Source organism: Bufo bufo, chromosome 4 (assembly GCF_905171765.1).
Source record: "Bufo bufo chromosome 4, aBufBuf1.1, whole genome shotgun sequence".
Classification (NCBI taxonomy): Eukaryota; Metazoa; Chordata; class Amphibia; order Anura; family Bufonidae; genus Bufo; species Bufo bufo.
Genome location: NC_053392.1, coordinates 201,522,187 through 201,541,081, shown reverse-complemented (window position 1 = coordinate 201,541,081; position 18,895 = coordinate 201,522,187). Strand labels below are relative to the sequence as shown.

General features: G+C 40.9%; 1 protein-coding gene across 2 annotated transcripts in view; it reads right to left on the bottom strand.

Annotated features, from left to right (window-relative positions):
• Positions 1 to 18,895, bottom strand: part of FNDC3B (fibronectin type III domain containing 3B) — a 420,792-nt gene that overhangs the window by 107,053 nt on the left and 294,844 nt on the right. For both annotated transcript variants that reach the window (XM_040428242.1, XM_040428241.1), the window contains exons 16-20: positions 18,718 to 18,789; positions 12,207 to 12,325; positions 9,861 to 9,966; positions 8,516 to 8,676; positions 6,519 to 6,632 (exon numbers count right to left, since the gene is read on the bottom strand). In XM_040428242.1, coding sequence (XP_040284176.1) covers positions 6,519 to 6,632; positions 8,516 to 8,676; positions 9,861 to 9,966; positions 12,207 to 12,325; positions 18,718 to 18,789 — 572 coding nt within the window. The remainder of the gene's footprint in view (positions 1 to 6,518; positions 6,633 to 8,515; positions 8,677 to 9,860; positions 9,967 to 12,206; positions 12,326 to 18,717; positions 18,790 to 18,895) is intronic.

Genomic DNA, 18,895 nt, shown 5'->3' with positions numbered 1-18,895 from the left:
TCCGTCCCCAAATGGATCCGTTTGGCTCCGTACAGGCCAGGCGGACACCAAAACGCTACAAGCTGCGTTCGGGTGTCCGCCTCCTGAGCGGAATGGAGGCGGAACGGAGCCAAACTGATGCATTCTGAGCGGATACTTATCCACTCAGAATGCATTGGGGCTGTACGGATCCGTTCGGGGCCGCTTGTGAGAGCCTTCAAACGGAACTCACAAGCGGAACCACGAACGCAAGTGTGAAAGTAGCCTTAGCTGTATACTTCTAAATCTGGAGATGCTGGTGGCTTGTAAGTTATAACAAAACATACCGTATGCTTGCTAGAACGCTGACTTGTTATATTTGGAGCTACTATTCAGATCTGACCTAAGGACAAATATAAGCAAATGTAACATTTCCTTAGCCAAAGCTATGTGTATGCTTCTTTTTCAACATTGGCTTCAATAAAACGTTTTTTTTTTCCTGATTACAGAATTGTATGGGGTCTGTGATCAGATATTCCCACCGGTGTTAAGAACAATGGGTTCTCTCTTCAGCAGTAGAATATATAGGAGACCCATAGTTTAAAAGATGACTTCAACCAAAGACTTTTACTATGCGGACTATAAAACCCCTTAGGTTGTATTTACAGTACATGGCCTGAGGGTGTACAACATTGTCCAAAACTATGGGGCATGACCACGTAAGTTTTACAATGACTTGCCATCATTTTAGAATGTTTTTTTTTGTGTGCATCTCCTTACAGACAAAACAGGGAACTGAGCAGTAAAAAAACTCTGATTTACAACTGCACTGAAACAATTTCTCGGTAAAATTCTATCGACACGCTACTGGCCTATGTGGATACAACCCACAATCTGGTAAAATGCTGGGTCAGTTATTCTACTTATTTCACCCAATATATTAGGCTACGTACAGCATTTCACCATTACAGTACTCTGTCCCGCTAGAGGCCTGCCAGATTCCCATTAACTATAATGGGATCCGTTGGGTGTCTAGCAACGATGCTGGCTTTCTGTCAATAAAAAAACGTTGCATGCAGCAGTGTCTGACTATGGTAATTTGGGTAGCTTGCTTCTCTGCCGGAACAGACTACCAGAATACTGTTATGTCAACCTAGTCTTACATAATACAACTAGAAGATTAATTACCAATATCCAAACAAGTAATACATGAGTAATGAAGATATTTTTCACCAGTTGTTCAAACCATCAATGTAGAGGCACTACATGGATTTGTGACTTCAGGGAACTTCCTCTGACAGTATTTCAACAGCTTTTTCCATAGAGTATAAGAACAATTATGTGAGAACACTACACAGGTGAACAGAACATGTGGGAAGATAGTTCTCAGAAGAGATTACAGCAAAGGCTGGAATATAATTACCTGCCATTATCTTGTGAAATACTTTACAGACAGTTTATCAGAAGAAAGCAGGATTCAGCCAATCCACGCATTTTTACAAATTTTATAGCATTTGGATTTACAGAACAATCACACACACTTGCTAATAATATACAAACACATAAATATTTAAAAATATATTTGGCATGCAGTAAAAGTATTTTAAAAGGCTTATACCATGATTAACCACTTCAGGAGCAAGCTACTTTTTACCTTAAAGGGATTCTGTCATGAGATTTTACCCCTATAACCTAAACATATGCCCATGTCCGTACTAATAACATGAATCCTAAGCTGGCCTTATTAAACCTGCTTGTGGCTCTATTAGCCCAAAAACAGGTTTTTATAACCTGTCAATCACCTACCTAAGGTGCCCAAGGGGACGTCCGTTAATCCAGGGTGCCCAACCGCACCCATCGCCATCTGGTGCCCAGCGCCACCTTCCCTGTCTTAATCGCCGCCCTCCCTGTCTACAGTGCCGCCTCTGCAATCCTCCCGTCCCTCTGCCAGATCCCGCGCGTGTGCACTAGGCTCAGCCTGATGCGCCCGTGCGGACTCCTGGCAGCGGCTTCGTTGAGCGCACTGTATGACTTTTTGATCGGCCATTTGGACGCTTTTTTCCGTTTTGCTGTTTGCCGTATGGGGAATATATTTTTATACTACGGGCGTTTTCACACATTGCAACACCCATGATGTGCATGTTTTACATTTTTTTAGTTCTTTTATTTTTATTTTGGGAAAAGGGGGGTGATTTGAATTTTTATGTTTTTTATTTAAAAAAATTTTTTGGGGGGATTTACACTTTTTTATAGTTCCCATAGGGAACTATAAAAATCAATCTCTGATTGCTATTATTATAGACTCCAATGCACTAGTATTGGAATCTATGATCATTATCAGTTTCCTATGGAGCCCTATAACAGGCAAGGGCTCCATAGGAAATACTATGCAGCAGCCTCCTGTCATTCACAAAGACAGGGGCTACTGCAAACACACTTCGGCTACTCCGATTGCCACACGGGGGAGCCGGAGCACCACCAAAAGCACGCGCTTTCGGTTTTCAGTTCGCTCAGATGCCGTGGTCAGGATTGACCACGGCATCTGAGGGGTTAAACGTCCGCGATCAGCATTACTGCCAGTTGCGGACATGATCCGCGGGTGTCTGCTATAAGAAGAAGGCGGCCACCCGCAGCTATGGGGCCCGCAGCCCTCAGGAGCGGGCGCCATCTTTAAAGACCCTGCCAGCGCCGTACTATTACAGCGCTGGGGGTGAAGGGGTTAAGGGCCGTTTAGTTCTGAAGTCACTTTGAGCAGTTTATCTAATAGAAACTACATATAAATGATCCCATTTTAGAAACTACACCCCTCTAACTATTCAAAACTGATTTAAGAAACGTTGTTAACCCTTTAGGTGTTCCATAGGAATTAAAGCAAAATGGAGGTGAAATTTAAAAAATTTCCATTTTAATCCAATTTTCCTGTAAAAGAACACGGGTTAACAGCATCACAAACCGCAATATTTATTACCCTGATTCTACAGTTTACAGAAACAGCCCAAATGTGGTCCTAAAATACTGTATAGGCAAAAAGCAGGGCTCAGAAGGGAAAGAGCGCTATATGGTTTTTGGAGGGCAGATTCTGTTTGACTGTTTTTTGGAGCCATGTCGCACTTGAAATGAATTTGAGGTACCCATACTGTGGAAACTCCCCAAAACAGTGACCCTATTTTGGAAACTACACCCAATTTTTTTTTTTCAAGGGGTGTAGTGAGCACTTTGACCCAACAGGCGTTTCATAAAATTTTAAAACACTTGTCTGCAAAAATGAAAAATTTTATAGACCTACATTTTTCAGTTCCACATGGGGTAACTGGAGAAAATCACCCCTTAGGGCTCATGCACCCCTCAGGGCATATGTCACGGACCGGCATACATCGTGTGCACGGGAGCGCACAGCATCATAGGTTACTATGATACTGTGCGCATCGGGCCGCCTGCGGGACTACTGTCCTGCACTCATATGATCCCGCAGGCGGCCCGATGCGCACAGTATCATAGTAACCTATGATGCTGTGCACTCCCGTGCGCACAATGTATGCCCCACCCCAGGACATATAGCCCGCTCAGAGACCGTATGTATCGGAGGGCATACGGTCGTGTGCACGAGCCCTTACTTTGTTACCCATTTTCTTCTGAATACTGCAACACCCCATATGTGGCAGTAAACTGCTGTATGGGCACGCCACAGAACTCAGAATGGAACCCCACAACACCCCATATTGCTCATTAGCTCATTAGCTGTATGGGCACACTGTATGGCTCAGAATGGAATGAGCGCTATATGCAAACCCCCAAAAAGTGACTCCTTTAAAAACCACACTCCCAGGGAATTTTTCAAGGGGTGTAGCGAGCATTTTGACCCCACGTGTTTTGCAAAACAGCGCAAATTATAAATTGACCAATTTTTCCATAGATATGCCATTTCAGTACCTTATTATGTAGTGCCCATCGTGTGCCAGTCTGGAAAGTCAGCCTGGCAGCAGCAGAGAGAACTGAGCCCATAGAAGTAATGTCCCCATTGCTCCCAATAGGCTTATTTGCATATATAAAAATTTCAGTTTTCTCAGAAATAAACAAAGAGAAATATAGCACCTCTTAATGAGTCCAAAAAGGGCAGAATGGGTGCACTCCCCAGGAGCTATGTCCACAAAAACCCTACATGTAAATCCAAAAACCAGAAAGGAGAGGCAGCACCCGTATTTAGAATAGTGAAAAAGTTGCGGTCTTAAAATCCATTAGTGGAAATCCAAGCAGGATGAAACGTTGCATGTACTTTGAATGCTACTAATGGATCTAAAGACAATGGCCCTGATTTATCATACCTTCACTCCAAAATTCTTGCATCAAAAAGTTGCAAAATAGGGCTTTTGCTACTATTTTGCACTCGCTTGCGCATAATTTATGCGATTGTGCAAAAATTTTCGACTTTTTGCATGTGTACACCACTCACTTCAGTTTTGTAATATGGATGAAAAAGAGGGCGTGGTGAGCTATGTTAATAGGTTTCACTCCAGATTTATCATTGAGACTTTTTTTAAAAGTCACAAATAAGTCGCAATCTCACTCCAGGAGCAGGGTGGAGTAGGAAAATTGGAGTAGCTTCTCTAGACAGACAACATGCAACATTTGATAAATGTGGCACAAAGTACTCCAACACAGACTGAAGCAAAACGGACTTCAAATATTCTCCTAATGATATGACTTTTTCACCATTGCAAATACGGGGGCTGCCTCTCCTCTCAGAAATAAAGCCACAGATGGGGATGGGACCAAGACTGCTAGTTTCTGCTGACCTGCACACATGTTGCACAACAGCCTGCTTCACTACAATCATTCTGGTGACAGAAGCCCTTTATAGATATTTTTCCATACATATATGTACTGCACACATTTCCCTGAATTTTACAGCTTGATAAAAGAATGGGCACAATGCCCACCTTTTTCTACCACTTGGTGGGGGTCTCAGAACCCCACTAACATACATTTCAACAATGTATGAGATGCATCACCTTGGTTTTCGATGTGTTGATTTCCCTCCAACTAGTTATACAGACCCAGCATAATTATGGGGACAATGGTCAAGAATTATTTCCATTAGAATAGAAATTGGAAAAATGTAATAAACGTCCGTGCTATTTCCTATAAGGGATTTTCCTTTCTGACCACCACGTGACAAGAGCTAGATTATACAAGTCATATAAGGACTGGATAACAGAGCTATATCATTTACACAAAGTAATGGTTACTACACTCCATTCTCAGCCTTTACTTGGCAATCCACTTTAAGTTTACAATAGTTGCTGTAAACATATAGATGTAGCAAATGTTAACTTGAAACTTAAAACATTAAATAAAAACATTAAGTTTACGTTCAATGGGAGAGATTTATCTAACTTGTGTTATAGGGAACATGTCACCTGGATTTGATGTATAGAGCTGAAGACATGGGCTGCTAGATGGCCGCTATCACATCCGCAATACCCAGTCCCCACAGCTCTGTGTGCTTTTATTGTGTAAAAAAACCTGATTTGAACCATATGCAAATTAACCTGAGATGTGTCCTGTCCCTGACTCATCTCAAGTACAGGACTCATCTCAGGTTAATTTGCATACGTATCAAATCGGTTTTTTTACACAATAAAAGCACACAGAGCTATGGGGACTGGGTTTTGCGGATGTGCTAGCGGCCATCTAGCAGCCTATGTCCTCAGCTCTACACAAAATTCCGGTGACAGGTTCCCTTTAAGTAGAACTGGCTTAGTTGCCCATAGCAACCAATCAGAGTCCACCTTTCATTTTCCAAAGGAGCTATGAAAACTGAAACGTGGAATCTGATTGTTTTCTATGGGCTACTAAGCCAGTTCTACTTTACACCAGTTTGATAAATCTCCCCCAATGTGTTTTCTTGTCAATGTAAACTTTGCAGCAACAGGTATATCTAATGCATTAAAGGCTATGTACACCTTTGATGGCATTTTTTTGTATTATTGCAATGTACTTATTTTGAGCTAAAAATAATTTTTTCAATTGGTCTTTATTAAAAATGATGAGCCGTTTTCCCTGCACAGCTTTCAGTTTATCTACTAGCAGGATCTGTATTTTCTCTCTGCTCTGTCAGGCATCTGACGGACTCCTTATCTCTGACCTTATAAACACTTATAGCTCAGTTCTTATGACCTTGTTTATGACCTTTTAGAAATAAGGGTTATTAGATGACAGCACAAAGTGAAAGTACCATTCAGACAGCGAGAAAAACTGTTAACCCTTTGTGACAGAACGGCTCAATATATAGATATATTTCTTTTAGGTGCCAAGTTAACATTTGTTCAAGTGAAATTCTTTTGTACGGGTCAAGGAGCTGTGCTCAACAGGTTAAGGCGATGACTGAGAATTACACAGCAGAAATAAAATATAAACTTTGCACATTTGATTAAATGAAAGATTTCTTAGAATGTGTATGACCAAGTGAGTTGCTTCGCAAGACAGAAAGTAAACTTAGGTTGTCCACCTGACGTCACAAGTTCTCCCATTCTCACTGCCAGTGCACACACTCATCTTACCTCCCAGCTTATAAGTACACATGTGTCAGACAGGAATGTCAGGACTGGAGGTCTGCACTGTGCGGGTGGTCCTGCTGCAGTAGTGATCTCTGTGGCGTCTGAGTAAGGACCGTACTGAAATACAAATAAGTCTATGTTGGTAATTCCCTGATTTAATTTGTCTGGTCGAGATTCCACAAAGTGAGATTTTATAGCATTCCTCAATGGAAAATACAAATTCAAAATCAAAGCAGAAGGTTTGACTTTATTACTGATGTTCAGCTTATTCTTTTACTATATATTTAATCAATTTTCAGACCATTTAACGTTTAATACAATGCTGTTATTTTAATGTAATAAAAATATGTATTTGCTGAATTAAAGGCTACATGTCAAAAATTGTATATACAATCAGCAGTGTTTCCTTTCCACTATAGCTAACAGTAGATCAGGCTGGTGTCAGTTGAAGGATGGAACTGAGTATGTGGATGAAGAAATAAAAAAAAGGACAAAAAGCAGGTAGCACTATACGGATACATTATATTGAATAACTCTGAGCCTATACAAAATTTTTAATTACATGCTATTACAAAAGTATTCTGATCCAGGTGCTGGTTTAAAAAAATGTAGAATATTTTGTTGGACAACTGCTTTTAAGGGAATCAATTAGCAACAATTAAAAGTGAAGGAATTAAGAATCTAGTAAGCATATTAGTAATATATATATATATATATACACATACACCGTATATATAAAAAATAAATAGGTATATACTATAAGTATATTACTATAGTATATAAAAATGCTACACCAATATTTATATAAAATCTTTGCCCATTTATTTCCTTGCATACCAAATCCAATGTCTGTATCTTAAAGGGGTTTTCTCACTTCAGCAAATGGCATTTATCGTGTAGACAAGGCGCTTACTAATGTGCTGTGATTGTCCATATCGCTTTCTTTGAGGGCTTGATATATTTTTCCATCACTTTATACACTGTTTGTTTACATGGTTACGACCACCCTGTTATCCATCAGCGGTGACCAGAGAGGTCAGCGCTCTTTCCTATAGTGTGCAAGCACGTACACCATTTGCTAAAGTGGGACAAACCCTTTAAAGTGATTTTACATGCTTTAATAGCATTTTTCAACTAATTTGATCATCACTTACAATCACCTTAATGTCGAAGTCCAGGTAGGTCACCGTACATGTCACCAACTACCGCCCCTCAATGCTGCAGCCAATCACTGTCCTCAACTGTAGACCACTGGGCAGTGATTGGCTGCAGTGGTCATGTGTTGTATTCAGGCACGTCACAGCTGCTGCTTAAACAGTGGTGGGAGTACCAGACCAGCTCACAGAGAACAGCACTGGAGAAAGGGGTTTATCATTTGCTTTTTATATTTCAATACATTGTAAGGATCATTAATTATCTTGAACAATTCCTTCAAGTTCTTTGCATTTTGTGCCTATACAGTCTGCAGATAGAAGTCCAGTACTGCATGCAGGTGATGCCTCTGGTCAGATTTAAACCCAGGCCCCTGTTCTAAAAGCCAAAAGTTCCCTCTAGTAATTAAAGTCCCAACAAGTATGTGTCTGTTGTTGAGATTGCTGTGTAGTCACCACACAATAGCCATCTTAAAAAGGTAGAGCGCCACTTATTGGATGTCCTTTCTTTTACCCAAATTCTCGAAAAACTGACCATTCTATTAATATATCAATTAAGTGAGTGAGATAGCAGCAAGATGTAAGACATGTTTTGCCAAAAGTAAATCATTGCTCCAACAAGTATTCCCAGCATCAAATAGTCTCTGGTACTGTACTAAATATTAGCCATTGTGGCCTGAGCTAGTTCTCACAATTTGAGATATTTAAAAAGCTCTCCAAGATTAGAAAGAGCATATATATATATATATATTTTTTTTATTTCAAAAAGAACACACGTTATCAGTCATGTCGAAAGAGGAAAGCAGTAAACACATGAATTTTTATTAAGCGGTGAATACAATCACTTACTCCTCCATCATTCTGCGCTCGTACTCTGAATTGATAAGTACTTCCAGGAAGCAGATCGCTGATTGTACACTCTAAATCACAACCATGATAGACCTCAGTGGTATGTCCCCCAGGTACACCGAGCTCTAGGCTGTACTCTGATACCTGGCACCCCGGGGAATCTAAGGAGAAAGTCAATATGGGGTTAATGTAACTGTAATAATCCTAATCAGGCTAGTCAATGCATCACAATAGAAAACAATAATAAGAAAAATAAGAAAGACAAAACAAAATGCTTTCCACGTAAAGAGATGCGGCAAATGCAGTGCAGCGATAAGCACATTTAAAAGTATTTAAAGTAAAATAATTAAAACGGTTCAGTGCGGTTTTGTGCAGGTTGTATTTTTTGAGTGCAGGTTCATGCATCCTCTTGAGCCAATGCCAGAAGTGGATTTGAATTATGGTAAATAGAAAAGAAAGACTTATGCTTCTCTTTCTTGCTGGATCCACTTTTGATTTAGGCAAAAAAAAATAAAAAATTATGGAACCCAAAACTGCAGTGACATTTAAAAAAAAAAAATCATCTTTAGGCCGGGTTCACATCATTGTTTTGTTTACTGTTCTTCTAATCCATCAGAAGAACAGAAAAAGAAAAAAGAAAACGGATCCTATATTTTGAGCATCTCTCGTGCTCATTTTGCATCAGCTTCTGTCAGAGATCCGCATGCAGGACTTTTTTCATCCCGTCTAAAATAATGGATCTCCGACGGAACTGACAAAAAAGGATGCAAAATGAGCACAAAGTATGCTCAAAATAAAGGATCCATTTTCTTTCTCTGATGGATCAGAGGAATGGAAAACCAAACGGTAACGTGAACCCAGCCTTAGACAACCAGAATGTTTTGTATATAACACTGTATATGAGTAACTGATGGTTGTCTTTTTCTGCCTACGGGGGCTGACTACAGACTCCATTAGTCACCATATTAGGGACATTCTCAAAAGCATAGATGCTGCTGGATTCATAAAAAAAATAATGGTGAGTGTCAACTGAAGTGTACAACTGACCACTTTATTTCCTTGATTATTATATCTCTCTGTCTCTCTGTAATTTTGCTAATCATATTAAAGAGCATAAATTGAAGAAATCCTGTATGCACGAGAAGACACAAGGGACACAAACGAAAAATGTAAGACATTTCATGTCGCTTCTGGTAGACAAAGAGGTTAACTAAAATAGTGCCAGAAGGTACAGCTGAAAATCTCAACTCAAAATATAGAGAGGGGAACGATGAATTTCTTTTATGTATTCTCCTAAATAACTGCAGTTAAGAACCCATACTACTTTTTTTTAACAGATACCTACCCCATTGCAGGTGAACTTCTTTGTGCTTTGGTTTGCCTACCACTCTGGGTGCTTGACAAGGACCTGGTGCTACACATAATGTGTGAATAGGATGACTTTCAGAACACTAGGTAAGCAAAAAACAAACAAAAAAAATAAAGTTTAATTAACTTAAAAAAATGTAAACCTAGCAAACGTAGAGAATACAAGGTACTGTTTGTTAGCTTAGTGATCATTTGTAAGCATTTGGGGGGTCATTTACTAACAGAAATTCGCCTATTTCAGCATAACTCTGGTGCAGATTCTGGCGAAAACTTTTCTTTGCTCACGCGAGGTTTCAAAAACGGGGCATAGCGTGTGCAGCGAAGGGGACGGGCCAGTAGGCCTGTCTCATTTATCATTTTCTACACAAGGAAGCTGCCATAGATTTAGATCAGCGACGGATGTGCCTAAGTTATGTAGAGGCCGGGGCCTCTTCATAACTTTGGTGGATCCACCGCCAGCGCATGGGGTTATTAATAAATGACCCCCTTTGTCTGTATCATGGCTACACCACATACAGCAATGTACTTAACAACTCATGTATACGAAGGCTACACTACTAAATCACTTGCTGCATGAAACAGCGAAACAGTTGTTTCAGAAAACAGTTCTAATATCGAGCCAGACACAGTCAGAGCATACAGGGAGAAACTTGTCAATGAGCTGAGCAGCAAATAATGGCAAAAAGGGAGAGAAAGGCGCTCATAGGGTGAGTACGTCAATTAACAATGCCCTCACATAGGGGAGATGGATTGCTCACCTATTTGTGTTGCACCAAATTGGGCGCAACCACAATGAAGGCCAAATAAAGAGAGTTACTGGTCGGTGTAGCCCAATTTGTCCAATAACCTTGGGCGGGAGCCAGGCCGCCGGTCAGGGGAATAATAGTACTAGGGAAGCCACTGAACCATAGGAATCAAGCGAGCATGAGGACAACACAGGGAGCAGGACTACAACCTGGAGTCAAATGAATTTCGATTTATTCAAAGACGACGCATTTCGGGGTACATGACCCCTTTATCAAGTTTTGCAGTTACCAGCTGAACCAGAGACACGGCCACTGCTTGTCATCATGTGGAGCGTTCGTTGTGCACACAGCGCGCGCTTGTTCCTGCAAAGGAACACAGGGTCAGAAGAGCCGCCAAGAAAGCTTCCGTCTGTGCTCACTCAGGATCTCCGAGCAGCCATGTCTGAGCTTAAGATCCAGTCTATCCTGGTAACCGACTCCAACAGAGTAATAGGCTTCGAATCCGTTCAACTGTTTCTGAGGAGCCAATGTCCTCTTGAGAAGATCTTTGCTACCTGCAGGGATCCCGGATCTCCTCAAAGCCAGGTAACAGCTGAGCTCCTTGGTTCTCACTTGGTCTCTGTGTGTGGTAATAGTTCACTCACAGTGAAGCTTTCCTGGTGGCTCTTCTGACCCTGTGTTCCTTTGCAGGAACAAGCGTGCGCTGTGTGCACAGCGAACACTCCACGTGCTGACAAGCAGTGGCCGTGTCTCTGGTTCAGCTGGTAACTGCAAGACTTGATAAAGGGGTCATGCACCCCGAAATGCGTCGTCTTTAAATAAATCGGAATTTGACTCCTGGTTGTGGTTCTGCGCCCTGTGTTGTCCTCATGCTCGCTTAATGAGCTGAGCCGGGCAGGGAGAAGCCACCCAGAAGACTCTTCTCCTGCCAGTCTGTGAGGCAAGAAAATCCAATCTGTTGAGCTTAGCTATAATTTACGCCAGTAAATATGCTGTGACTAGAATTCCCCCTCCCAATAACTTGCGCTAACTTTGAAAATTGTGCAAAAGTCACAAACCACTGCACAAATATGGCACTTGCCAAAATTTGTGACTTTTCTATGCCATAAAAGTGTCATAAATCCAATGATAAATTGTCCCCTATGTTTTTTTTTCTGAAATGCTGCATTATTTCAGAGTAATCCATAGCACTTTGTAAAGAGGGAGCCTGCTGGGATATCATGCTGCTGATATTTCAGACAGCATGAAACAGATCCTCTAATCCTTGGTGGCTAAATCTATATGTCTATTCCATCTTTATTCAGTTTGCATATCTTTTTGTCAATGTCCAATGTGATACGACCATAAAATAGCCAAAACCGAATAAAGCCATTTTTGTACCAAACTTTAAAGAAAAATTGTACATTGCAACAAATCTCCATACCAAGAGGAGGTGTAAGCAATATGAAGGGGCACACTCAGAAGGGAAACACAAGATCATCTCCAAGGGAAACATCTCCATACCACTTTTTGGACTTGGAATGATATTACTATACGTTCACACTTAAATGTCATACTAAACTAGAAGCTCGACATACCTGACTGTGTCCTCCTGTGCTGATGGAGCACACGCGGAGTTTGTATAAAGTGCCTGGTTTCAAGTCATTACAGGTGTATTCTGTTGCGGACCCACTGTATGCCACTTTCCATTGTGTTGCTGCAAAAAGCACGGCCATTATTATAATTATTATTTCAAATATTCCACTTTTTAATAGGACTTAATTGACAGTAAAATAAACAACATGCAGAACACGGAATACTGTATAATCAAAAGCAATGCCATGAGGCTACACTGTAGTCTACTTTCAAAATGTTTATTTATGATAATAGCAAACTGGTCACTTTCAAAATACTACTGATCTGTCTCCATTCATGGTTAACACTTCATATTCTAATTGTTATATGACACTGTGTTATGGTGAAGCTCCATGCCAGTCGGTGCTCCATAACTCACCTCACTGCTGTGGAGTTTGATCCCGCTGGCTCTCCTCTGCCACCAGCAGCAGACCTGGCCGCCAGAATCCCATATTCACCCCTCCATTGTAGGCCACGCTCGCACTCTCGCTAGCTCTTAAAAGGCCAGTGGGCGCTCAGCCTAATCTTCACCAGCCAATGGATGGCAAACCGGAGGTACCTACGACACCTTCCCCTATCAAAGGGTGCCCGGGAAATAGGTGGTCTAGCTTGTTAGTTCCTGCGAAGGTGCACTGTATCCGTCTGTATGCCGGTGTACTGACTTCTGCCTAATTACCGGAGGCTGACCCTCTACCGCCTGACCTGACCCATGCCTGAGCACCGTACTGACCCTGTGGTGCCTACCCTGACCTATCTGTTTCAGTGACTTGCAAGAACTCTGCCTGTTCTGACCATGGCCTGTTACTATGAGATTGCCTGTTCCCTCAGTGCTACACACCAGTGTCTCTGATCCCAATGGGTCAGCTGGCAACCACACAGCGACTGCTACCTCTTGGTGGCATCCCTGCAGCAAAGTCCAGGTCCCTGTATAGGGGTTAAGGGGTGAAAACCAAGGGACTGCAAGGATAATGCCCTTAGGATTAGCCCAAAGTCAAGCGAGTTGGTTGACACAGTGGTTTCACATACAGTGATCATTTTCCAAAATCACTTTTCAAGTAAAGAATTAAGTCGGCATAAATTCCAGATCTCATCCTATATAAAATGTTACGGTTAATACTGTTAGTAACAACACTTACTAAGACTAGTGATGAGCGGGAGGTGCCATATTCGATTTCGACGAAATTTGTGAATATTCGAGACGAATATTCAAGCGAATATTCACAAATTTCGTCGAAATCGAATATTCGTCATTATTCTAGTTATCGCGATTAATATGCGATTTAAATAATCGCGCATTGCGATTTTAACTTAAGGTAACTTTCCTATTGGTTTGATATCTAGAATTAGCGAAGATGACGAATATTACGAATGTATTCGTCATATTCCTCAAAACGAAGATAACAAAGTATTCTCCATCTTCGTTTTAGCTCCATATTCGTCAACTTCGCTAATTCTAGCAATAAAATAGGAAAGTTGACTATAGAGACAGCTAAGTTTAATTCACTATGCGATTATATTACTTTGCTTTTTTTTTTATAAATAGATTATAATAATTAAGTATTATAATTATTCTATTTATTAAAAAAAAAGCAAAGTAATATAATCGCATAGCGAATTAAAAACTTAGCTGTCTCTAGTCAATTTTCCTATTTGATTGCTAGAATTAGCGAAGTTGATGAATATGGAGCTAAAACGAAGATGGAGAATACTTCGTTATCTCCATTTTCAGGAATATGACGAATACATTCGTCATATTCGCTAATTCTATCAAGCCAACCATAATAAACCAGGTCTGAATTGAAATCGCAATGCGATTACTTCAAGTTATATTAATCACATATTCGAAATAGCAAATTTATAGTGCAATATTCGAAATATTCGCGAATTAGCGAAGTGCCGATATTCGCAAAAAAAATTTGCTATTCAAATATTCGCGCTCAAAACTAACTAAGACTTCCTAAATGCATACGACATTAGTGGAAATGTATTCGAATAAGATGTAAAGCCTAAGATGACACCCGTCATGTTGATGAAGAAGATGATATATGACAGCATCAGCTCACTAGGCATTTAATATAGGGGTTGATGTTGTGCATCGTGCGGATCTATTCGGTTTACATTTAATTTTATCTTCCTTGAAGTCAAATCTCAAGAGAGAACAGACTTTGAGTCCCGATGACCTCTTTCTTGGAATTCATTAGCAGTGCACAAGCAATCTTAACCTTGTAATTGGTAAGAAGTGACTCTTCTGCTGTCTTCCACACTGACTCTACCGCGGCTTATTTGTTTGTGCAATGCTCCCTAACATTAGCCCGTCCTTTCCAGAAATTTCAGATTAATGAATGTAAATTAATATACTTGTTTGTCTGCTGATCGACTTGGTGATGTTGAAAAAGGCTGACTTTTAAGGCCAAGATATTTTATCATCTGCATATTCCTAGGTGTTTTGAAAGCAGTGATTTTTTTTTTAAATGACATTATGTTTCATAGGGCTGCGCAATTACAGAAAAGGTAGGTGCAAACAAATAGCGACCTTGAGGCAATCTGGAGAAGTATTTTTTTATTACCATTTGCACATAACTACTGCAAAAATGCCAGAGGATAATGTACTGTAAAAACAACAAAACAAAAAACAGTTTACTGTAACCACTTGGAGGCTTGGGCAGATAAGTGGCAGATGAGGTTTAACACTGATAAATGTAAAGTTATGCACATGGGAAGGAATAATGCAAGTCACCCGTACATACTAAATGGTAAAACACTCGGTAACACTGACATGGAAAAGGATCTAGGAATTTTAATAAACAGCAAACTAAGCAGCAAAAACCAGTGTCAGGCAGCTGCTGCCAAGGCCAACAAGATAATGGGTTGCATCAGAAGGGGCATAGATTCCCGTGATAGGAACATAGTCCTACCACTTTACAAATCGCTAGTCAGACCACACATGGAGTACTGTGTACAGTTCTGGGCTCCTGTAAACAAGGCAGACATAGCAGAGCTGGAGAGGGTTCAGAGGAGGGCAACTAAAGTAATAACTGGAATGGGGCAACTACAGTACCCTGAAAGATTATCAAAATTAGGGTTATTCACTTTAGAAAAAAGACGACTGAGGGGAGATCTAATTAATATGTATAAATATATCAGGGGTCAGTATAGAGATCTATCCCATCATCTATTTATCCCCAGGACTGTGACGAGGGGACATTCTCTGCGTCTGAAGGAAAGAAGGTTTGCACACAAACATAGAAGAGGATTCTTTGTGGTAAGAGCAGTGAGACTATGGAACTCTCTGCCTGAGGAGGTGGTGATGGTGAGTACAATAAATGAATTCAAGAGGGGCCTGGACGTATTTCTGGAGCTTAATAATATTACAGGCTATAGCTACTAGAGAGGGGTCGTTGATCCAGGGAGTTATTCTGATTGCCTGATTGGAGTCGGGAAGGAATTTTTTATTCCCCTAAAGTGGAGAAAATTGGCTTCTACCTCACAGGGTTTTTGGCCTTCCTCTGGATCAACTTGCAGGATAACAGGCCGAACTGGATGGACAAATGTCTTTTTTCGGCCTTATGTACTATGTTACTACTATGTTACTATGTTACTTCAATGTTTAGCCAATTTGGCTATAACTGTTCCAAAAAATGTCAAGGCATATTTATATAAGGGTTCATGCACACGGCCGTTAGTGTTTTATGGTCTGCAAATTGCGGATCTTGGCAGTGAGTATACCGCCTTTTCTTCCACTCGTCTAGAGAAGAAAAAGATTTTTGTCCGCAAAACAGACAAGAATAGGGAATAGGACATGTTCTATTTTTTTGCGGGGCTGCAGAACGGACTTACAGATATGGAAAGCACAGGAGTGTGCTGTTCTCATATTTTGCGGCCCCCTGAGATGAATGGATTGACATCCGATCCACAAAAAAAGCGGATTGGATGCGGACCAAAACTAAGACAGTGTGAATGCAGCCTTAGGCCTTATGCACATGACCGTTGTTGTGTTCCGTTCTGCAAAATGGGGTTCCGTTATCCGTTTCCGTGTATCCGGACGCGGATGACAATCTTGTGTGCCTCCGCGTTTTTTCACGGTCCCATTGACTTGAATGGGTCCGCAAACCGTTTTCCGTGAAAAAAATAGGACAGGTTATATTTTTTTGACGGACTGGAACCACGGATCACGGATGTGGATGACAAATGGTGCATTAGCCGAGTTTTCAACGGACCCATTGAAAGTTAATGGGTCCGCAGAAAATCACGAAAAACGGAACAAAGGACACGGAATAAAACAACGGTCGTGTGCATGAGGCCTTACACTAACAGAGTGAAGAAGGACCAGCTTATAGAAATCATGTTGGTTGGAAATGTATATTTGGACCAGTAAAACTGTTTTCATTATTGACATGTATAGCAATTACAGGGACTTTAAGTCTGGGTTCACACATTGCAGCTGAAATGTGGTTATTTTGCAGCACTACTGCAGGTGTTTTTACCGTGGTTTTGTAAAGCGACAATTGGCATTGTGGTTTTTACAGTTGAAACACAACTATTTTATATGTTTTATCTACACTGCCTGTCCAAAAAAAAGTCGCCACCTGGATTTAACTAAGCAAATAGTTATGAGCCTCCTATTGGATAATTACTGCATGGGCGATTATCTTTCAGCTGGCTATAGGTTATTTAACTCCAACTGGTGCAATAAGTTGATTCTCATTTCTTAAACAACCATGTCGAAAGACACATCTCGTGGTCGTGGAAAAGATGTTAGTCTGTTTGAGAAGGGTCAAATCATTGGCATGCATCAAGCAGAGAAAACATCTAAGGAGATTGCAGAAACTGCTAAAATTGGGTTAAGACCTGTCCAACGCATTAATAAAAACTGGAGGGATAGTGGGGACCCATCGTATTCAAGGAAGAAATGTGGCGAGAAAAAAATCCTGAATGATCATGATCGGCGATCACTTAAACGTTTGGTGAAATCAAATCGAAGAAAAACAACAGTAGAACTCAGGGCTATGTTTAATAGTGAAAGTAAGAGCATTTCCACATGCACAATGCGAAGAGAACTCAAGGGATTGGGACTGAACAGCTGTGTAGCCGTAAGAAAACCACTAATCAGTGAGGCAAACCAGAAAAAAAGGTTTCAATTTGCTAGGGAGCATAAAGATTGGACTCTGGAGCAATGGAAGAAAGTCATGTGGTCTGATGAGTCCAGATTTACCGTGTTCCAGAGTGATGGGCACATCAGAGTAAGAAGAGAGGCAGATGAAGTGATGCACCCATCATGCCTAGTGCCTACTGTACCAGCCTGTGGGGGCAGTGCTATGATCTGGGGTTGCTGTAGTTGGTCAGGTCTAGGTTCAGCAACAGTATGTGCTCCAAGAATGAGGTCAGCTGACTACCTGAACATACTGAATGACCAGGTTATTCCATCAATGGATTTTTTCTTCACTGATGGAACAGGCATATTCCAAGATGACAATGCCAGGATTCATCGGGCTCAAATTGTGAAAGAGTGGTTTAGGGAGCATGAGACATCATTTTCACACATGGATTGGCCACCACAGAGTCCAGACCTTAACCCCATTGAGAATCTTTGGGATGTGCTGGAGAAGGCTTAGCGCAGCAGCCACACTCTATCATCATCAATACAAGACCTTGGTGAAAAATGAATGCAACACTGAATGGAAATAGATCTTGTGACACTGCAGAAGCTTATCGAAACAATGCCACAGCGAATGACTACCGGTTGTTCTGGAGATCATGTGGGCAACACCACGAAGAGACCATCACAAGAGAATGTCACACTGGTCCTACTCCCGGGATTATGGTGTGGGGTGGCTTAATATATGGTATTCAGACCCATCTAGTCTTCATTTCAGGTACACTAACAGCTTTGTGTTAGATTCATTTGTTCCAGGAACCAGTGGTAAGGCCATTTCTCCCAAGTGTTGCAAGAGCAATTTTTTAACAGGATAGCTCCAGGCCACATGTTGCTTGAGCTACTGTGAACAGCCTACGTGGTCTAAATGTGCTACCATGGCCTGTGGCGCCTCTAGTCTTGTCTTTCATTGAGCAAATCTGGGACGTCATTGGTTGGCAATTGCAATGTAAGCTGCCAGCAGCAGATCAGCATTTAGCGTGGCAGAAAATTCCTCAAACAACCATCAATAACCTCACTAATAGCATGCCAAGGCATGTAAATGCATGTATTTCTGCATGTGGCTCTCATATTCAGATGTTTTAATTTTTTGTTTTGCATTTGCATATCATGAACATGTCTATCGATCCTGTGACTTACACAATTCCATGACTTTTTCTTCTTTCTATTGCAATGTCAATGTTGGAGTGTATATATACATATACAATAAGAATATAAATAAATAAATAAAAATCTAGATAAAAAAAAGTGTGTGTGTAAATATAAATATATACACACACACACACACACACACATATATAAATCACTGCCAAATGTCATACCTTCAGAAGTCCCTTCAGAGATCTCCAACAGGTATTTCAGTATTTCTGACCCACCGTTGTCATCAGGAGCATCTGTAGGAAACATCACCATGTGAAGAGCCAGCATGAGACATTGCATTCATCACTCACCTTTATATTACTCTACTCTGGGGTTGCAGCAATCATTTTTGGCAAACCA